The sequence below is a fragment of the Paralichthys olivaceus genome, chromosome 8 (genome assembly GCF_024713975.1).
Source record: "Paralichthys olivaceus isolate ysfri-2021 chromosome 8, ASM2471397v2, whole genome shotgun sequence".
NCBI classification, from domain to species: Eukaryota; Metazoa; Chordata; class Actinopteri; order Pleuronectiformes; family Paralichthyidae; genus Paralichthys; species Paralichthys olivaceus.
The window spans coordinates 13,850,240-13,872,651 of NC_091100.1; the positions used below are offsets into that span (position 1 = coordinate 13,850,240).

The following is a 22,412-nucleotide window of genomic DNA, read 5'->3' on the forward strand; positions in this document are numbered from 1 at the left end:
TAACTGCCAGGATGATAATCTCACTATTAATAGTGTGTGTGTGTGTGTGTGTGCAGCCAAACACAAATGCAGACGTGACACCAGGCACAGAACCTCTGGTTCCACTCCTCTGCCTGCCCACTGAACCAGGGCCAAACTCACTGGTGCTCGCCAGCACTCTCTGGCTACATGTCCCTAGTGTGATGAGCCAAACCCTATTCTTCTTGAGGTTATTAATAATAATAATAATAAATCATTCACACTTCTAAGGTCCCTAAAATTAATTTGTATAAATACCTCAATATTTAGAAATTTAAATGGACAATTATTTAAATGTTTGTGACATTTATCTTAGTCATCCAGAGTGAAAATGATTTACAAATAAATTATTTCAAGTTTCAAGATGAAGGAAAGAATGCTTAGTCATGTTTTTATTGACCAGATTTATTTTCATCTATTTACATGTCCAATAAATCTCTCATATATCAAAAATGAAATCAAACATTACCATATAAAGTACACAGACAAGTATGTTATAATTATTTACACTGTTCAAAACATATTCTGTGGCAGCATCATGAAGATATCTGATAACACTCCACGGTTAGATTTAGATTCCCCGCACATCCACACTGATGTCTCCATTTGACTGCTCGGACCCCTGCTCAGGTTGAAGGTGGGAACAGTCATGTGACCAGACTCCACCTGATGATACAAATGACAAAGTTGTAACTTGTCCCGCCCACACAGGTGAAACAATGCTACCAGTGAAGGAGATGTCTATACAGTCCTACATGTATTGCTACTACATGAGAAAATGTGACTTTAATAGGGGTAAGTGAAATTTGCCAGGGAATAATTTAGAGAACATTAAGAGAGCTGATATCTATGTGTGTGTGAAATTTGGTGCAACTTGATTGGATTTAAGGACACTGATATATACAGAGATAAAGTCTCCTGAGTGATATTCTCCTTATTTACATGTTTTCCTGAAGTGGCGTGTCAAAATATCATGTTGTATGAAAGAGCAACAATATGTCTGTCAGCTGCAGCAGCTATGAGCCAAAGCATAAACACGTAAAATGATTAAAAGGAGACACCATGCTAAGGTGTTAGCTACAGCTAACGGCATTCCACCACTGCAAATAAATAATATAGTGTACACATGATAAAGTCAAGGTGGAGGGTCACAGAGATTAATCAAAGCTCGGCTGGTCGATGTCCAGGGGCACTGTGCATCGAGTCAGGTTGGACAGGTAGAGAGCTGTAGCCATGGGAACAAGACCGGCCGCCACCTTCAAGATGGTCAGCAGCCTCTCTGTAGCGTTGGTCACACCGTCTGGTGTCTGGAGGGGAGGAACATTAAAGACACTGAAACAAGGCACTGCAGAAACATTTAGAGCTAAATGATCCACAGCAGCACAGAGTCCTTGAACTACACAATCACTGAGCTTCATAAGCCTTACACACAAGTTTATGGTTTGAATACCACAGAGAATGCACTAAGAACTGTTTCATGAGTGTGATGGAAAACCAGCAGGGACGATATGTTCAATTCAATTGGCAGAAAGTGTATGGATGGAAAAACCAATTCAAACTGATTGATTCATTTATGTTCTTTGAAGTGTTTTTGGCTCAAATCGACACAAAGCTAGCTACTCCCAGCTACTGTTGCTAACACGCCTGACTGTAAAAAGAGTCTGACAAACAGAAGGAGTCTTGGCCCAGATATTGCCTTTGCAGAAAACCGTCAGATGTCCTCGAATCACTGAGCCCATAAATAGCAAAAACATATGGTTTTCCTAAAGACACATTTCACTGCTGCATGTGTTTGTCCCTGAAACAACGTCTTAAACTTAATATCATCCTCAATGTTAGTGAGAGACGTTGATACAAACCTGATCCTCTGCAAACAACAGGGGGCAGTGGAGCGACGCAGCTAGCTTTCTGACAGTGTCCAGACGCTCCGTGGGGACTGAAGCATTACGAGCTACGAAAGATGGAAACAATAGAAGACAGACAGTCAGAGAGAAAATCACACAGAAAAGACTGAACTAAGACTTGGCCATTTAAAGAAGGATAAATTATATGAATTACAAAAACTGATCCATCTTAAACAACGTTTGCTTCCTTTCATAGTTTCATACTGTTTTATCTTCGTTCCTTTTTGACAATAGTTTAAAGATATAACTCATCATCATACCATTAGAGACCAAGAAGCAGACCTTTCCAAGGAAATATCCAGGGTCCAAATATTTCAGGGAAGCTTCTGCTGACTGGAAACTATGACAAAACAATATACATGTCACAGTCATACAGAGACGTTATCATGAAAACCAAACAACGTGTAGAAGTCTGTGTTGGCAGCTAAATAAAAATAAATAAATAAATATATATATATATATATTCTGAGTTGTCAGAAGAGTGAAGAAATCGACTAAAAGCAGTGGATGCTGTGCAGTTGAGTTTCTCCCAAAATTAAAACGCAGATAGGCTGAAGTTTGATAAGTAGTAATATGTTTTCTTTGAGAGAAAGAGAAATTACTTTACAGCTGCAAGTGGCTCATTATGGAGTACATATTTCACTCTTTCACATTTCTATGTTACCTCTGTGTTCAGTAAGTACAAGCACATGAGTGAGGATGTTAAATGAGTTCATTTAAGGGTTTGAGAGTTACCTGAGCTCTGAGGTCAGGTTGATGATGAACACCACCAGATCTATTCTTGGACGACTCTCCTCGTTCTCCAAGGGCAGAGGGAGACTCTTGGCCAGTCTCCTGATCGGTAAAGAAAGGAGCTCATTGTCAGGATGAACACAGTCACAGATGAGCAGCAAACAGTCAGTGAAGCTACGTTCACATTACAGGGGATGGGTGGTAGGGATGGGAAACATTCCTAATGTTTACAGCTTAGATCAAGCTTCAATGATGTCTTTGTCACAGGGGTAATAACAAGGAATCATTGGCAAAATTGTATAAATATCAACAGATATTGGTTTTATGAAATAAATATTGACATTGCATTTTGTAATCACTAATATTGTTATCTCTTTCCACAAACTGGATAGGGGTCAGACTCTACAGTAGATCTAAACTATAAATAGCATGTGAAGAGACAACTGCAGTGGTTTAAAAATAAAAAATGATACTAGTTAAGGATTGTGTTTTCAGTCGTGTGCATCAGACAGATTGAACAGGACAGAGGAATACTCACACATTCACAGTGACCGAGGTCTCCTCCACCAGAGCGTCTGCTAAACTCTGCTGAAGCTGCTCCTCACTCTCCACCAGCTGGAAGAGAAACCACTCTCACAGTCAGCACAAAACCTGAGGAGAACACTTCACACACACACTTTTAAATACATAACCATCTGATCCATCACCATCTGACATATAGAGGCCTGGACGTCTCGTCATAGTCTACAGCCCTGGGTGAAAGGCTCAGAGAGTAGTGACCTCCAATCTAAATACTTGTGAAGCACTTTGAATTCACTTGAAAGGGGCTAAATGAATAATGTTCGATTGATTGGTGAAATAAATAATGATAATAGATTAAGTATTTTATGTAAGTTTAAAACGACCCAGCAGAGTTGACATTAACTCACAGGATTCAGGGTCTGTGTTCCTGAGCCTTTATCTGACAGCAGATTATATTTCTTTATTTGACAATGCGCATGAATCAAAATGGCTGTAAATGATGTAAATGAGCCAGAGTCAGCTCAACAGGATCATTTGCATCTGTGGTCCCTGGCCAGTTTTTAAAATGGCAACCTTACATTAAAATCAAATGACTTGTCAACACGCAATATATTCAGACTAATATTCAACGCAGCACAATAAGCGAGACAAAGCACAGCAGGTCAAATATAAAGTGAAGTGGTTTGTGTCATCTGCTCCGTCACCGGTGTGTTTCTAATGGAGGAGTCCCACACTCAGCAGCGCGAGCAGCCATGTTGTTCATGTTGTGGTGTCATGGCGTCGGTCTGAACTTTGTCCTACGTGTATTTATTAGTTCGTTTCTTCATGCGATGACGACACACACACACACTCACCAGAATGCTCGCTGTGTTTAACCCGGGCAGTTTACTGAAAGGTTTCAGCGACGACATCCTGAGTTTCACCCGCAGAACAAACCATCAGTTTCAGTCAAAGAGCTGAAAACAAAAGTCTGAAGCGTCCATCTTCCCTCGCGCCCTTTTTTACGAACCTGCGTCTGACGTCATCACGCCAGGGAGTGTTTTTTTTTGTTGCTTCATGTCCAGTTAGCTTCTGCCACCTACAGGCTGCTGGGTGTACTGCACCTCACTCCTCGATCAATCGATACTTGGTTCATGTTATTTTCTGCTTATTCTTCAATTCAGCAGGAGATTAATCTTTTTACAACTTTATAAAAATATATATAGTTCAAATCAAAATTAACCACCACACATCCAACACAACCAGTCAATTGATTAGCATCTATTTTGGTCATTTTGCTTTTCATGTAAATATGCCACAAAGTTCATCGTTATGTCTTCAAAAATATGAGGATTTCCTGCTTATCTTTTGAAGGATTTGAGAGATGTATTTTAAGTGTGTGTAAAGTGTGACAGAGCGCTCTCCTCATAGACCATTATAGTTTTCTAATGTTTTGGTCCTGTTTAAATACATGACAGGGGTGTTAGTACCTCTGAATATAATGAAGTCCAGTAGACTCAGTGCCAAAACATACTTTAATTACCCTCTATGACAGTGTCAAAATAATCTGAAAACCATTGACGGCAGATAGCAATTGGATTGATAGCATTAGAGTATACACATGTAGCTAATAAAGTGGCAGCTGGGTGGATATTTATGTACAACTGTATTGTATACCAAACAGGTCGAAAAGACTGGTCCTCTGCTGCGGTGTCACAAACAAAATGATGCTTATCTTGACCAAACAAACAGAAGGTGAAGAGAAAAATCCTCAAACACTGTTTGAATGGAAGCAGAAAATTTTATTCACTATGGCGGCACAGCAAAGTAAATCCCTCCCGTAAATCCAGATTGTATAACAGCAAGCAGGCCTTGAGCTGTCAGTTTGTAAATATGCATGGCGTCAATAGGAAACATTTGTTTCTTTGAGAACATGTGAGTTTGTTTTGACAGAATTACCTCATCACCAGCTCTTGAGTCAGGCTCAAGATGTGGATCTAATTTTTACCAAATGAGATTGTTATGGCTTGAAGGCAGCAAAGAAAACGCAGGCATCAGGTGCCTCCAGTCATTCACAGCTCATTTAAAAAAAAAAAAAATCACAGTGAGGGTTATGCAACATTAATGAGTTCAACCCATGTAAATAAATCCAGGAAAACAGTAATAACATGACGTAACTAATGATAAAAAAAAATAACAGTACTTCATGTGAGTAAAATAAAAACAGATTTAAAGTAGAGCCTCTGCTGCCTCTTTACTCAGTCACCTGTCACTGTCAAAGTTGGCAGGTTGGCGTAAGTACTGCTTCCAGGACAACAGGCCTCACAATTCAGAGGTTCATAAAAGTTGATTTGTATGTTTTCATGACCGCCACCACTGAAGCTGTTCCCTCATCCCCTGGTTAAGTTCCCACTGGTCAATGCTGCTCTAACATACATGTTTTATCATGAACACATATACAAAGCTGACTCCCCCCCACCCACCCACCCACCAACACACTCTCACTCATTCACTCATTCACACACACACACACCAACTCGCTCCGATGCTCTTTTTGTTAGACAATATATCCAAATCAAAGACTGTAGAGGCCTCCTCTCCTGTTCATATCTCCCCAGACTCTCGCTCTTCGGAGCTGGAACGCCGGTCTCGCTCGTACGACAGGGATCTCTCTCGTTCCTTGGCCTTGGTCGTGTCCGGTGAGATGGACCTCCCCCTGTCTTCCCAGTCTCCTTGCTCTGGCTTGTCCTCACGCCATCCCTCTCCTGTGCCCTCTCTCAACTTCTCCTGGGACACCGAGCGCTCTCTTTCACGGGTGTGAGATGATCTGTCTGTGGAGGATCTGTAGGGAAAGAAATGATAAGTACAAAGGGCAGAAGAATAAGAACTTGAGATACTTAATTTCAATTTGAGATTTGTGTTATAGTTTATAGCTTTATTACAGTTATAGTAGTTTAGTATAGTTCTATATTTAATTCTTGGACAAATATGTACAAATAATAACAATGAATGCTTATAGAATGATCAAATTAATTAACAACAGCAATATGTCAACTGGCGAAACATTTGAGTAAAGTTGCTCATTGGCAACAGAAATCAGAGTTCCTGCATGAACAGCAGCACACTGGGAAAAAACTGAAAGCAGCGGAGCAGGTCTGCTCTTTATTTCTCTTAACTTGCAAAAGTTTTATTTTTATTTTGATGAGAAAGGAACCATTCAAATATGTGGTCAGTTGATCGTTAGGCAGTTTGCTGCCCCATTCCTTAGATTACCAGTTGATCAACATGCACCAATGGCTTTGTTGTTAAAATTTGGTCTCCGAGTGAGAATATAAGGTTTGTTGCTGCCGATTTGAGAAAATCAAGCTGAATACATAACAAATAATTTATGTTCATTATTACAAGCCATCTGTGTGTCTGTCATTCAGGATGCACGTGAGAACATACTGTGTGTGAGGCACTAAAACTCATCATTTCATTTTCTCTGTGGAAGCAAAACATGTTACTCCAGGCTTCAGACAAACCCACAGGTTAAACGACCAACAAAACACTTTTGAGGCTGTAGTAAAGGAGGTTTACCTTTACCAGTAATTATATCCTAACAAGGCTACATGCAGTTGTCAGTGATGGATAAAAGCCTCACCTCTTCCTTTTGTGTCTGTGAGAGTGGGAGCGTGAGCGATGGCTGTCTTTGTGTCGATGTTTCCGCTCTCGCTCTCTCTCTCTCTCTCGCTCCCGATCCCTATCTCCACCTTCTTCTCTGGAACGAGAGGAGCGGTGGCGCCTTGAGCGATGGGAAGATGAACTGCCACCATCCCTAGATAAATGATTACAAACAGTTTTTCAGATTTCAGTGAAAAAACAACAGGTATGTTTCACTGCTATAAGCAACAAATTATCAGATAAAATGCTGGAAAAGACACAGAAGACACTATCTTATACTTCTTTCTCCAAGAACACTATGGCCACACAATAACCAATTTTCAACAGATACATTTTGAACATAGCACTGGACAGAAGCCAAATCGTATTTAAATTTACTTCAACTGCATCGACTAAATCTACTTAACCTGCAATGTTAAAGTTCATCTTTACTTTATCACCAACAATATTGGAAAACTCACAACCCTGTGTTACGTATCATTACATCCTTGTGTTTATATTTTGCAATACTAAAGCTACTTCATATTATAGTGTATTGTGAATAAAATCCCACCTGGCACACAACTAGTCAAACATCTGTAAAACCATTACAAGCCAACCAATAAAAGTTGTACAATTTATGTTGAGTTTTAAGTACACTACAGAATAATCCTCATGATGTTTTCACCAGTTAGTTTCTTCACTCCAGAAAAGGCCCTTTATATTTAAATACTTTATATTTACAAGGGGACCCTCTCTACAGAGGCTGCCATGTTTTTTACATTAGTCCAGACTGAATAACTAAACACATTTTGAGTTTTTATGACAACTGAAGGCTACCACCGGTTCTTTTTCATGTTTGGAAGGAGAGGGTGAGGGGTGTTCAGCTGCAACATGACACTTCTACACTAGATATCACTAAATTCTACACACTGTTCCTTTAATCTGCAGATTCAGCAGCATGTTACACAATGATTCTGAATAATTCTGTGAAATATCGTCCATATGTTTCTGAACCAGACAAACTTATGTAAGCAGACATACCTGTAACGGTCTCCACTTCTAGATCTTGACCTGAAACAGAAACAGAAATCAGAACATTTTAGTTTCCAGATGACACTCAACTTTTTCAGATTACATGGTGGAAGAAAGAGAAACACTTTCTTACCTCTTACGCTCCCTCTCCCTTTCTCTTTCTCTCTCCCACTCTTTTTCTCTTTCTTTCTCCCGCTCCATCTCCCACTGTCGCTCTTTTTCATCTTCTCGCTCACGTTCCTCTCGTCTTTTCAGTCGCAGTCTTTCTTGCTTCTCTACTACTGCTTTCTGGATAAAAAAAGATAGTAAAGGAGTAAATAGATGGGGTCTAGATGTCACAGGTCTTTACTGGTCAGAATTTGTTAGTTCCAGGGCACCTCTTACCCTTAGCTTTTCTAGCTTCTCCCGAATTTCAATGAAGCCAATGTGCAGTTTGCCACCAAAGTGGTCCGCCAGACGACGATCATTGTCATGGAGACCCAGGTAGGCAGAGCACACCTCGCATACACGTAGTTTTTGTTGTTGAAAGCTGGATGCAGGCATTGAGTTTCTGTACACGTCCTGTAGGAGCAAAGGTTTTAGCACAATGAGTATATAACATAAACAATTCCAACTTGTATTTCACGATGCAAAGCAACATTAGTATGAATAATACACATCATTAACTAAAAATACACAAGTTAGTCATTTTCAAATATGAAGAAGATATAGATGTAAACAGGGAGGTAAAATAAAGTTATTAATACATTTTAACATATTTAAGAGAAACTTAAAACCTCGGTCAGTCAATTATTGAAACTATTCCAACACAATACATATGTCACAACAAAGCAGTTATTAAATTTCGGACCTCTGCTTCTTTCTTCAAGGCCCGAGTCTTCTCCACTTTTTCCAGCAGCTGCTGGGCTTCATCTACGTTCCCCTCACCCCCGAGCTGCTCTGCCCGGGCCAGCAGCTTCCCAATTTCTTCGTTCAGCTCGTGGACACGTTCAGCCTTTTCACGGCAGGAGAAATAGAGACAAAATAATGAGCTTCAAGATGTAAAGGATCCAATTTTTCAGGGAATCTTGATAACCAGTTGGCACGGTTTTCCCTGCCATTTTAAGACATAGGACCTTAGCATTTTTGAGAAGTACTAAATCCAAATGAACAGGAAAACAAATATGCTGAGAGCTCTCAACTGCTCTGGAGAGGCAGGATCCTGTATTGACATCGACCCAAGACTTTATATTTATACACTTATTATTTTCTCCTAGGGGATCAATGAAGCCTTATCATTAACTGTGCCATTGGTAAGTTATTAACCTTTGCAGCCACTTCAGCACTGATCTCATCCTGTGTCTCAGCTAGTCTTTTCTTGGCCAGCTCAGTCCTGCGGTCACAGTCTGCAATAAAAGACTGAAGGTGTTCTGCCGCCTGAAAGAAAACACACAGAAGATTTCTGTTAGTGGAAAAAAAAAATTATTACACATTTTACTGTGTAAAACAATACTTTATTAGACACAAAGAAAATAGATATTAATACAGATTTTGCTTTTCTTTTTCAAACAACAAACTTCTATTTAACTTGCTACAGTTCTTAATGTGCCATATATTGTTGAAACAGACTGCTTTAAAGTGCATTCTTGCACTGTTCTCTCAAGCATCCCTAAAATTAAAACTCAAACATAGTCCAAACTCTGACATCCTTAGAAAAGACTGTAGCACAATCATCCCTTTTAAGTTGAAAGAATAACTTCAGAGAAACTAGTCTGATTGACCTGCTTCATATAGTTGAGTCCCTTCCTACACTCAGCTGCTGAGGCAGGAATCACCAATACCCATTACATACATGCCATTCCACATGAGGTGTAACATCACCGAAACAGCTTTGCTTGAAGTGACTCTACTGAGTGGTACTCACGTCAAGTTCAAAAAAGTACTCCTGCTCCTTGGAGGCAATCTCATAGTCTGCTCTGAGGGCCAGGTCGTGGACTTTTATACACTCTCCCAGGTCCATTCTCTGCATGAATTAAACAGACGTCAGTGCATTATGTTTGATTGCTTCATCATTTCACTCATTTTTTTTTTAAATCTAGTGTGCTAACAAATCGTTCAAAAGGATTTCAAATGACATCACATCAGAGACTGCAAATGTGACACTGAGTTACAGTACAAACAAAGTATAGAGAAAGTAGCACAGTTTTGTAATAATCTTGTACTCCAGCATCTTTTTGAGGATCAAGTTTTTATTCTACAATGTAATTTGCCGTGTTGATGAAGCCCAATTTTAGTAATTAAACAAGTTAGTTTACATTCAATCCTCATCAATCAAAATCTGAATCAGGTTTAAGACCAATAGTTCAATCAACCAATGATACTGCATTAGGAATTCAATTTGAGGTCAAAACATTTGGATATAATCTAACAATAATTGACTGTTGTGTGGTTATAAGATCACATAAATGAATTTCGACCTTTTTAAGTATGCTTATATTTATTTAACGTCTAATGTGCTTAAGTAGACACAAAACCAATGTAATTACTGTATCTATGACTGTGTGACACATGGTAATGCACTCTGTGTAAATCTATGTGTGTGTAAACATTATACTCACGGTGCCTGACAGAATATCGTGGGGACATGAATCCAAAAGATGACTTTTGCAGACCCGCTCATCGCTGAATTTGATTCTCTGCCGCATGGTGTCCCCTGTAGAATGAAAAACACACGAGTAAGAAGGTGTAATCTCGACTTCAGTCGACCAGTCTCACGATTAAACAAAAACAACCACATGCTAAATCATTTCGGTCACATATGAACAGAGAACGAGTCAAACATCTGTGGCAACAACCTGCAAAGCTATACAAATTTAGCTAAAATAAAAATGGTGGAATGGTGCCACGAACAAACAAGCACACTGCCCATGACCAAGTAAAATGCTAAAAAGTTCGTAAGAGAGGGTTCACAGATGTTGCTAACAGCTAAACTTGCCATGTAAACTCAAAGACAACAGGTAGCTTAGCGGCTAACTGTCCTCATGTAAGCTAGCTCGGTCGGTCCTGCATGCCTCCCTGTCACTGTGTGGCAGACTGGTTAGCTAGCCTTAGCTAGCGTGAGCAACAACTCAATTACTGCCCCTAGCTTTAACCAGAAGCCGATCTCAGCCACCGCGCACAAAGCTCACCGTCTCTACCCGTCCCCATGAGCTGGTCGAGCATCGCCCGCATCTGTGCCTGGGCCGACATGTTGGTCTGGTTGTTCAGCCGCTAACTGTTTGAGTCGCTCCTCGCCAGCTGCGGTCTTCACACATGCAGCCTCCTCGACTGCAGGCCTCGGCCGCGGCTCGTCCACCACCACCACCACCACTACCGCCGACAACTTTTCCCACACGGAAGACCAAACCCAGAGTCCCGCTGAGCTGACCGGCTGGTCGGTTGTGTGTCTCCTCGGTACAACTCTGTGGGTATTACACACTTGAGCGGCGGCTAACTGTGACTTTGTGACGGTGGACGGCTGCGGGTCGGTGGAGGAGCAAGTCTGTTTGAAAACTGCCGGAGTCCGCCAGGCGAGTGGAGGCAGCGGTGACTGGGTGTAGACACAGCGGAAGGCTGGCGGCCTGAATTCACATGAAAACAAGTCTCCAGCACTATAGCAACATGTTCTGTGACTGTGTGCGGATCCAGTCACTTAGTTGACAAGTTTATTCTGCGTCCTTTCTTCCGTCTTTCCACTTCCCCTCCGTGCGCGTCCCCGCGGAGCGCGCTCAACCCCCTACGCCTCGAGGAAGTGCTGCAGTCAGCCTCGCGCGCCCGTCGTTGTGGTGACGCCTCACTATTTGAAAAAAGACTACAATAAAATACTTCTACATATTCAGTTAAACAGCTTTTCTGAAACTACTCAACACATATTTGAAACAAACTCCAGTGTATATAGGAAATACAGCATATGTCGACTCGTTTAAAAATGTAAAAAAGTTATTTTTGAGGTCTTCTTAATAAATTCAACCATTTCTTTTATTTAATTGTAATCTTGAATATGAAATATGAAAGGCTCATTCAAGGGTAAAGAAAACAACAACTTGCACATTTCAGATAAAACACACTGGTGATACGATCATTAGGATCATTTTATATTCACTTTCGGCCAATAGATCCATTTCACCTAAATCTTATACACTTGACCTTTAAAAGACCAACTAAAATATTGAAATCATTGTCCTCCATAGAAAAGACCTACTCCTGATGTACATATAAAGTATTTGAATATAAAAGGCTCATTCAAGGGTAAAGAAAACTACAACTTGCACATTTTAGTTAAAACACACTGGTGATACCATCATTAGGATCACACTAAACATTTATGCTTTTCATTTTCAACGTCTTTGTAGATATCACAACTTTTGGGAATTATGATGATTCTGTCATTAGTCTAAAAAGTCTAAATTTTAATTGTAGAGTGTAAACCTTTTGATTTAGAGCCCAAGTTCCTTAGAAAAATTTAATGAATGAATTATGACTTGATTGTCCTCATACAGCCCTGATTAAACCATAATTATTCACAAAAATTACAGGAAATGAAATATCATGAGGACTGCTAAATTGTAAGCAATACAAGCATTTTCATTGGAGTTATTGTTATATGGAATAAACCATGAAGTTACAGGCAGTTCAGAAATGAGTTGAACTTTTACATTTCATGCATCTTACCCAATCAAGTAATTTCACATCAAGAGAGACGTTTTGAACAGATTTAATCTAAACATTGACAATGTAATGTGATGTTTGTAATTTGAAGAGGGTACATCTAATTATTACTTTGTCCTGTGCTCAGTCCCACTTACTTTGATTGTAGATAAGTTTGTCTTTAGGACAATGGGTACAATTGTTCAGATTGCTGCATTTTAAATGATATTAAGTGAATTCTGCCTTCATACTGTCTGTCAGTTGTTCACTCTTGGTAAATTTGTACACATATCTAAATGGACTTCCAACATTTTAAACGTATTTAATCATATTATTACTGGACAGCCATGACTTGTTAATAATGGCTTCTTTTTTTGACTTTTTATCTCATTATATGGTGTATCACTTTGTTGTAAATAAAGACATTTTATGAAATATTTGATACAATTTGCACTTAACTAATGTATAACTATATATCAGGGTATATTTGATCAATTCTTTTCTAAATCCTAATTATTTATTAGTTGTTCTTACGTCACGCCCACAGTACATATCCCCAGCCCCTCCCTCTCTGTCATACACTGATAGAAATGGCGACGGCTGTACTGCGGCAGCCGCTGCGGCTCTTCACCGGGAATGTGGCCTTACTGGGCCGGAACAGCGGCTCCAGATCATCGACCATATCCAGGACCACTTCGATCCGAACCGCAGTGTCGACGTCCTCAGGAGCAATCCTACCCAAACCGGACAAAGTGAGTTTTTCTGCCTCAGTTACCGACGAGAACAACCGACTGGAAATGAGTCACTGGGAGGGCGGGGAGTAGCGCAGAATTGACAGCAGCGGTGGCCAATCGGAAGGCTGGAGACGCGCTGGGTTCCTCAGGGCGACCAATGAGACGCATGTTTACACGAGCGAAAGGGATCTTTCAGGAAGTAATTGCCACATATTTTTACGTTTCAATTGGAATCCTTGAATTAAGACGTCATATTAATGTAGTCAGTCGAAATATTGTGTAATTAAGAGAGTGAATGGCTGCTTTGTTCGATGAGGAAGAACTTGACACACATGCTGAACATCTTATGGTGGATTTGTGTGTGTGTAGTTTTGACAAAACATATCTCTTTAGCTATTAAAACAACCTTACATACAATGAAACTGAACAAGTCGTTCTCCAACATTTTTGATTTAATTAATTATCTACATTAGCCTCAAATGTACTCTTTCTCAGTCAATTCAGCTCAATAAGAAATAAACAGAAAAATCCACCTCAAGGGCCAAAAGGAGAAAAATGTCCAAAACAGCTACAGAAATACTCACAACCAGTTGTGGAGCCACAGGGCAAAAAGGATTATGTGATGTCTCAAAACTAGCTCTGGTTAACCCAACTCATATCATTTATCAGAATATGCACCAAGATAATGAAGGTCTTATTAAAGATGTTGGCAGGGGCCCTCCACAGATGCAGAAAACCTCAGATATGTTAATAGTTATAAGGATAATCTTGTTTAAACAGCACCCTTCATTGTAGCCAAGGCTGCTTTACAGAGCTAAGAAAGTGAAAAATAAAACAAGTGAAGGACAGAAAATCAAAGTAGAAATACCAGCTGGGGATGATGAAACTAGCCCTTGTGACCAGGTGAGTTTAAGAGTTTTCTTAAAGTGCTCAGAGATAGGGCGTTGCAGATTTCTGCCAGGAAAGAGTCCCAGAGGGTGGGGGCTGCCACACTGAAGGATGGATTTTGTATATGATGTAGGATGTGAGGGGAAGCCATTGAGTGAGTTTCAACCTGAAAATGACGGTATGCAGGCTAAAATGTTTAGCATAGCCTGCTGCTGACAGATTTCAACTTCACTATGTCCACTGGATCCAGCCGTGCTGCATGTGAGACAAGCTAACAGCCCTGTGAGCAGAGACACATTATTAACAACACTCTTCCTTGTTGAGGTAACATCCAAGATGGGTATCTTTTGTTTAGCTTTCAGGGAAACAGTTGCCATGATCTGGACAGAACTCTTCTACAGCAAACTGAAATTACAGACAGTTCATGTGCCGCATTTCAAGTTAATCTTCAATTTTGATGTCACATTTCCCCCTCATGTTTTCCAGACACCATTTGGTCTTATCAGAATGACAGTAGTGGTGGTGCCTTTCCTGTATGTTGGAACTCTCATCAGCAAGAACTTTGCAGCTCTTTTGGAGGAACACGACATCTTTGTCCCTGAGGACGATGATGACGATGACTGAGCTATGGCCAGAGAATAAATGGTAAAGTCAGAGTGTGCATAAGCCACACCTTATTTAACCTTTAAACACTTTTTTATGGACAATCTTATCTGTTTTCCCAGGGTGTAGTTTGATGTTTGCAGTGATGACATATTATTTTTGCCATTTACATCCACAGGGTGCTTTGCAATACTGACTGAAAGCATACCAGCCAAACCAAGGAAGATGGAGAAGATGGGGCATTTTGATTTTCAAAAATCTCCCTCTACCTCCACCCATCTCCAATATCACTCCTGTGCTACTTATCTTGTTTGCATTTAAATGATTTTAGAAAATTCATATCATGTGAAGCTATAAAACTACCAGTTTAGCTCTCACTCTTGTTTGCATGTTTATGTCTGTCAACTCAATAAAGAGTCGATTACATGTGGAAAACACTTTTTTAATCTTCACAGTCTTACACAGTTTTTGCCACAATTATTATTCTGACTTGTTGAAGCCATATCTGCTCATAACCCACATTATTATAATTTAAAGATGTTGTTAGATTAGTTATTGGCTTGCTTGGATTTTTCCAGGTACATTTAAAACATCTGTCCTCATTGATCAGGTCTGTCTTGCTCCTTCCTGAATTGCAGCGTTGGCCAGTCTCAAGTGTTCGTTGAGCGAGCCCCTCTCCAGCTGGCTGCGACCCCTCGTGTCACTCAGCTCTACATAGGCCTCCTTATAATGCTCATAAGCTGCTTCTTTTTCCTAGAGTCGAGGTTGAGGCAAATAAGGCAGCCACATCATGACCAGGCAGTTTGAATCAGACGTTTAAAGTATAATATGATGTAGAAGTGTATTTTTTATTCAGATTGGAAAACACACCTTGTTGAGAGACTGCACTTCATTCTGCAGACAGCTGATTTCTTTCTTAAGATACTGCACCTCGTTTTCTTTTGCTCTCAGCAGCACCTGAAGGACATAGAAAAGTGACTTCTTTCTATCACCAGATGGATAAGTTTGGGAATGCAACTATAACTACTATTTTGAAAATTCGTATTAAATACAGAGAATGAAGCAGAGAAAAAGGTGATTTAAAATAAACAGAAACAGAGCAGTTACTATATTGTTATTCTGACACGTGTTACTTAATTCAAACAGTAGGTGGCACTATCTGCTGCACCAGACTGATCAACCACAGATGGTCATCACATATCAGAAACACAGAAAGGTGTGATAGTTGCTGCAGGGAGGGATTACTGGTGATAAAAGGCAAAACAGTAAAAGTGCTGTGATCAGTTGTGTTAATGTGGGTTCAAAATCCCACACACTTCGAATGTTGCTTTGCTTCCCCATGACGACAGTAATGTCAACATTTGTCCTTCATGTGCAGGTCAATATTTCAGTTGCAATAAGAGAAACTGAATTCACTTGTGTTGACATTGTTAAGGGTCTAATTTAATCAGAAAAATACAATTTGATCACTATCAATCAGTACCTCCACCTCTGACACAGTACGCTCAGTGCTGCCAAGAGACACAGTGTCCGACCTCTGCCCTGTGATGAAGTAACGCATGCGGCTGATCTCTTCTGCTAGTTTGGCCTTAAGTTCCTGAAAATAAAAGATTATATAGCTCAAGAAATGCAGTGAACTTACATGCTTAGTAACAGTACCTTATTATGTCTAGTTTAGTTTATTTAAGGATCCCTTTTAGAATCACATGGGGTCCTGGACATAAAAATACAACACAGATGTACCATATAGAAAATGCAGGCAAACATAAAAATATAAAGATCTAAAAGAAAGAAACCAAGTGTTTGTTTGTAAGCAAGATTACAAAAAAAACTCTGTATGCGTTACCATGAAACTTGGTGGAATAATGTAGTCTGGGTCAGGAAGTGAGTGTGTGGAATTTGGAGCAGTTTTATTGAGTTCAAGGGGACTGTTGGGCTTGGCGGAGGTATGTGCTCCACTGACCCTCTAAGAAGAAAAACAGTATCTGATGGTATCATATTAACACACAAGGAAATCAGACTTGTATTGCACGTTAACCTGGTTCTCTCTGTGAAGCTGCTCCAGCTCTCTCTCCTTGCGGCCGAGCTCGGTCTCTCGGCTCTTGCCACTCTGCTCAGTGCGGTTCAGCTCCAGGCACTTCTGAGAGTAACGCTCTGATAGCACATCTAACTCACTGTGCAAGACTTGGGGCCTGACACACACATACACACACACACACACACACACACACACACAGTCACGGAGCCAATTCTAATGCGCCATAATTTCCATGCAAAGGGTCACGGTCGAGTGCAGAACATCTGAGGCGTGCAGCGAGAGCCTGTTAGATGAACATCACTCTCAGTGCCTGTAATAAACTTACATGTGGCCCCTGTATGACGTGTCCATGTGTGCGGCCCCTGCAGACGACCTCCTTGCTTTCTCCACCTCCTCTCTGTGAGCTGCTTTCAACACCTCCATAGCTTTGATGAACAGTTGGAGAATTAATTAATCATAATTGTCCACAGGGTGGAAAATTATCTTTGGCTTCACTACACAGCTTTAATAATAACAAAAAGGCAGTTAGATGAGGAAAGATATCAAGAAGATAGCATCAATAAACAATTATTATTTTTTAAGGCAAACATAAATACAAAAATAGATGTTTGTAAAACTTCACTGAGAATACAATTTCAGATCAAGTGCAGGTTTAAAGGATGGAAAGAAATGATCAATAAAACCATGGTTGACCCATTGATACAATGATAATTTTCTCTCTTCAAAAATAATAATATATTTTATTATAATAATAATCAAATAATCAAACTAATGTTTCCAAGGCCAATAATGAATCTTAAAGCTCAAGTATGATGGTTTAAACATGTGAGAAACATATACTTAACCTAATGATTTGTGTCAGACTCTACCTCCTGAGCTTCTTTTACCTTTAGCAGCCGCCTGGCTCTCCTCCTGCAGTATCTTGTCTCTCTGCTGCTCCAGCTCCATCATCTCCCTCCTGTGTTTCTCCTGCAGCTCCTGCATAGCTTTACGATGGGCGATTTCCATGGCTTCCAGTCTGGCCCTACAGGGGGCCCCGGGGCCACAGGGGCTGTCCACCTCTATCCTCATGGCTGCTCGCTCTTTCTTGATGCTCTCCACTTGCTTTTGCAGGGAGAGAGCCTGGTAGAGGGATTTGCAGCGAATGTAGTGGAGAACGGAGACTTTGATGTATCGCTGCTGGATAATATCATTACAATTATTTTATTTGCAAGGAACTATAACTTCTTCTTACCTCCTTCTGAAGAGCTTCAGCTGTATTAGTTTGAATGGTTTGGACACCATTTAAAGATGGAGGAGCTTCTTCTGAGCTTTTTAACTCTGCCTGTGAACCAGTGACAGAGTGTTCGGCCTCCTCAGGGCTCGACTCATGAGTCTGGGTGGTAACTGGAGACTGTGGGGGGCTTGACTGAGAAGCCTGGGCTCCAATGAGAGACTGCGGACTCATGTCTCTAAATGTGAGCGTTTCAAATTCTATCCACTTCCTGTTGACCTCTGAGTCCATGGTTTCGATGACAGGCACAGGTACACTCCCCTTCTTCAGCTCCATGGAGTCCCACCTGCAACTCATCTCACTGAAGGGGACCCCCTCCTCAAACCACCTGTTCCTCTCCTCCAATCTCTTTGCCTGCTCACGGTCCCAGCCCTCCCCTTCTCCTCTCTGACTGGCTGGAGAGAAGTCTGCGTGCAGATGCCCGTCTACACTCTGGTGGCGGCGGTGGTGCTCGGCCTGATGGGAGTTTGCAGCTGTGGTAGAAGTGGAAGTGGTTGGTTCATAACCAGAGTCCTTGCAGGTGAATCGAGAAAGAGGTTGGCATGACGACGGTCTCCGGGAGCGGGGGTTCTCTTTCTCACTGCCGGTGTCTGATTGGCTGTGGTGAAAATAAGGGAGAGACGAGCAGAGTAGAGTTACACATCAGAGGAAAGATGATAGAGGGGGTTCACTACACACAGACCACCCAGTCACACTGTCTGCATTTCTTCACACTGCTCAGGAATTTTCACGTCTGATGAAAATACACATTCAAGGAATTAGATTCAAGAATTTTCTATCTTTATCTTCTCTGGCTTCACCTTGTGGATGTTCTGACTTCATAAAATATGACTTTTAATTAACTAACAGCATAAGTCAGAATTTTTAAGGAACAATGTCATTTGAGTGTCTTTTTCTAAGTATTATTCATTCTCTGTATGAGTAGATCTGTACTGTATTGATTGTCTTGTTGTGATGGAACTTTGTTCATCCTTTCAATGGCTCGGCCTGGTGTTGTCAACTGTATATGTGACATTACAGGTGACATTTTTTGTCTGAGGTATTACTAATATTACTTCAGCTAAAAGCCTGAATTCTTCCTCCACCACTTCCTCCAGTGTAAAGTCGGACTCACTGCGTGTTGTTCTGGATCGCCTGCTTTAGTAACTTCACCCAGTTCCGCCGTATTCTGGAGGTCACAGCAGAGAGAGTGAACACTGCTCTCTTTGTCTGGAGGAGATCAAAAGACAGAGCAAGACACACACGCACACACACACACACACACACACACACACACACACACACACACACACACACACACACACAGCAATAAACAGGAAGTTTGATGTGGAAATAGGGGGAGGTTTAGGTGTCAGACTGTCCATCTGTCACCGCACAACACAATGAGTACAAGTTCAGTTGAAGAACACTTACTTGTATTTGGAGTCCGTAGTGGTTCTGTACGTCACAATCGGACACGTTCACACAGGACGTCAGGTCGATCTCTCCGTCCAGATCGTCCAACTGCAGCACAATGAGAAAGTTCAAATTCAGACAAGTAACATCACACAAACAAGAAGAAGAATGAAAGAAAAACTAAGGGTCCAACTAATGATGGAAATATCCTAGATTTCACATCATGTCAAATGGAATTAATTGCTGTAGATTCAAATATAGGATGTTTTCTGATAAAGTACTTATTGGGTCAAACCTCCTCAGCCTCCGAGTCTCTGTAGAACCTCAGCGAAGTATGACCCAGAACAAACCAGTGTTTCCTCCACTAAGCAAGAAACAGTACATGTTAATTAAACTGTGAAGTAAAACACTAATATATTGTAATAATATTTTCAGGTGTGTGGATATTTTAAGCATCAAGTCTCAGTGCATTGATTTGTATTCTGTCTGTGTGTATGACATTGTGGTTACAATGCCAGTTATGATTGAAAACCACAAAATTCTCACTTTGGATGAATTAAAATAATTTTAAAAAGTTACAAAACATCTTATTTACCTTTCCCTGTTCATCCAGTCTGGACATCCACCCCTTCAAGGAACAACGTTCTGCGGATCAAGTATCAAGAACAAGCTCTTTAAAGCTTCTGTAGCACTTTGAGTGTGAAACTACAGGAAGAGGAAACTGTCTATGACAGATGAATGTGTGAGATAACGACTTGATTGTTATGCGTGCAAAGAGAGGAGGGCAACATATTAAAGCATGAAAAGAGGGAAATATGCTGCAGAGTGTGTGTAGATAGAAAGAGGAAGAGCTGTAGTGTTTGTAAAGTGTTATCAACGAGGTAAAAGGGAAGAGAAAGAGGAGAAGATGAAAACATTGAGAGGCTGATATGAAAGCAAACAGCTGCTGTTGCAGTATTTTATATCAGGAGATACTCACCATGCATCACATTGTATATGATTTATGTTATGTGGGGAGAGAAAAAGAAATGGAGAGATTTTCTTCAACACTTTCTTTAACATTGCAAGAGGGAATAATTCATGGATCTTGTTGTAGAGGGAGAGACTTATACCAAAAACAAAGTGTAGAGTTCTAATATCTATGAACAGGTGAAATTTGGTGTGGATCTGGACATGATTAGGATTTTGTGAATCAAAATAAATATTTTTGGGGGGATGATCTTTATTCAGTTACTGTATGGTAACAAATATTCCTTTCAGCTTTATCAGATAATTAATATTTAGTTTAATGGGAACCCTTTGCAGAACATTTATGTGCACATTTGTATCTGATCTCAACAGGTAGATCTCAAAGCTCACATTTTTTCATGGTCAGGTGATTCACAGCATTGGAGAAAATAATATTTTGAATGTTTCATTTTGTGATCATTCATCCCTTTGTGTTTGCTAACTCAGGAGTTTCAGACTCCAGGATACACTGGCTCGAACCATCCTAGAAACTAATAATAAAGATGATAAATCATATGAACATGCTGCCCTGAAACATACAGAGAGCACAGATTAATGGATTTTTACTGCAGGGTGCTTCTGTGAAAGCACCTGATGTAAAACAGCTGAAATAAACTTTGAGGATCCACTTTAGAATGAATCCATATAATGACCCAGTTTCCTGTGAACACTGTGATTGATACACATGCAGGGAATCATGGGAGCTTGCTCACCTGTGTTTGCAGGTGTTCAGGAGAAGCTCGCTCATTCGGCTTTGAAGATCTGGGTTTTCCGCTTTGATGATCTGAACTCTTTGGCAGAACAAACAGGCAAGATTAAAGATTTTGTTTGTATTTCAGCATGTATTTTATTGTGAAAATCATTTCATCGCACCTGTGTATGAAGAGATGCTGTTGACGGCCTTCGAGATGATCGTCCGTTTTCGGAGTCCCGACATTTCTCTCGTCTGTCTCTCCCTCTCTCCCTGACTCTGCCCCTCTCATCTGGCTCAAGCCTTGAACTGTAGATGTCTGTCTCATCTCGGCCCCTTCAGGTCCACATTATGGTGTAAAGGAAAGACACATTTATTTTGTGTCTTTGACACACACAAATAAACTATGTGCACATTTTTTACATCTTTCTTTCCTGCCACGCTATTATTTCACTTTTCTTCCAACTGCCAAAGTATTTAAAGACACACCTACACTAGGAATGCAGAATAAATGTACAGTTGTGAGATGTCTGTTATGGTTGTACAAGAATATATGCTGAGCATCATGATACCATGCAGCACCAGGTGGTATATTACGAACCTGTATGACCTGATAGTGGGGTCTCTGCATGGGCTGGGACTCTGGTTCCTCCTCCTCAGTCCAGGAATTTCTTCTTCTGACTCCAGCTGGATCTTTGGAATATCAGCCAGAACTATGTAGTCGTCTATGGTCATCCCCACCTCCAATACAGAAAGATTTAACATTAATTTTAGGTGATATGGAGCGATGTGTACTGCACCAAACGGGATTGTTAGGTTGAATTTGTTAAGAAGCAGCTGTTTGAGTGTTGTTAAAGGTTCAGTGTGTAAGATTTAGGTGAAAGGGATTTTTGGCAGAAATTGAATATAAATCCTTTATATGGTCCTTTATATTTAAATACTTTATATTTAGATGGGGGGGGGGGGTTTAAGACTGAAGTTCACTACAGGTTCTATCTGTCTTCTATCTTTGGAAGGAGAGGGTGAGGTGAGGAGTATTCAGCTGCATCATGACACTTCACCTCTAGATGTCACTAAATTCTACACACTGCACCTTTAATAGTTGGAAATGTGTGAAACTGTAGTTTTAGTAATGTATGAAGTCAAATAAGGGACATAATATTTTGTTTGTAAAAACTTTAACAGCCTGCAGCTCTATATAAAATTTTGTGTGCCAAAATTATGTATCTGAATGTCTAAAACAATGTGTGAAAAGGTTTTGTGCACACAGATATAATTTCCACAT

The 22,412-nt window shown here is 40.4% G+C and overlaps 4 protein-coding genes across 4 annotated transcripts; 1 reads left to right on the forward strand and 3 right to left on the reverse strand.

Moving 5' to 3' along the window:
• Window positions 1-383: 383 nt before the first annotated feature.
• On the reverse strand, window positions 384-4,196 carry pane1 (proliferation associated nuclear element). The gene is made up of 6 exons (XM_020109592.2): window positions 4,031-4,196; window positions 3,193-3,269; window positions 2,658-2,756; window positions 2,183-2,262; window positions 1,878-1,969; window positions 384-1,325 (listed from the first exon to the last, which is right to left on the reverse strand). Exons 1-6 carry the CDS (start codon window positions 4,085-4,087, stop codon window positions 1,176-1,178), a joined length of 555 nt encoding a protein of 184 aa, XP_019965151.2. The 5' UTR covers window positions 4,088-4,196; the 3' UTR covers window positions 384-1,175.
• Window positions 4,197-4,936: 740 nt separating this feature from the next.
• Window positions 4,937-11,612, reverse strand: LOC109644249 (putative RNA-binding protein Luc7-like 2). Its single transcript, XM_020109597.2, has 10 exons — window positions 11,000-11,612; window positions 10,430-10,524; window positions 9,736-9,834; window positions 9,138-9,248; window positions 8,683-8,826; window positions 8,217-8,393; window positions 7,966-8,120; window positions 7,842-7,871; window positions 6,799-6,972; window positions 4,937-5,997 (listed from the first exon to the last, which is right to left on the reverse strand). The coding sequence occupies exons 1-10, from the start codon at window positions 11,058-11,060 to the stop codon at window positions 5,760-5,762; spliced, it is 1,284 nt and encodes a 427-aa protein (XP_019965156.1). The 5' UTR covers window positions 11,061-11,612; the 3' UTR covers window positions 4,937-5,759.
• Window positions 11,613-13,050: 1,438 nt separating this feature from the next.
• Window positions 13,051-15,157, forward strand: smdt1b (single-pass membrane protein with aspartate-rich tail 1b). The gene is made up of 3 exons (XM_020109594.2): window positions 13,051-13,249; window positions 14,606-14,764; window positions 14,901-15,157. The coding sequence occupies exons 1-2, from the start codon at window positions 13,088-13,090 to the stop codon at window positions 14,741-14,743; spliced, it is 300 nt and encodes a 99-aa protein (XP_019965153.1). The 5' UTR covers window positions 13,051-13,087; the 3' UTR covers window positions 14,744-14,764; window positions 14,901-15,157.
• Window positions 15,149-21,880, reverse strand: LOC109644246 (TRIO and F-actin-binding protein-like). The gene is made up of 14 exons (XM_069529301.1): window positions 21,729-21,880; window positions 21,310-21,463; window positions 21,150-21,227; window positions 20,024-20,056; window positions 19,724-19,792; window positions 19,447-19,536; window positions 19,148-19,242; window positions 17,995-18,631; window positions 17,648-17,882; window positions 17,086-17,185; window positions 16,761-16,914; window positions 16,206-16,319; window positions 15,593-15,679; window positions 15,149-15,475 (listed from the first exon to the last, which is right to left on the reverse strand). Exons 1-14 carry the CDS (start codon window positions 21,860-21,862, stop codon window positions 15,329-15,331), a joined length of 2,127 nt encoding a protein of 708 aa, XP_069385402.1. The 5' UTR covers window positions 21,863-21,880; the 3' UTR covers window positions 15,149-15,328.
• Between the last annotated feature and the right edge of the window lie 532 nt (window positions 21,881-22,412).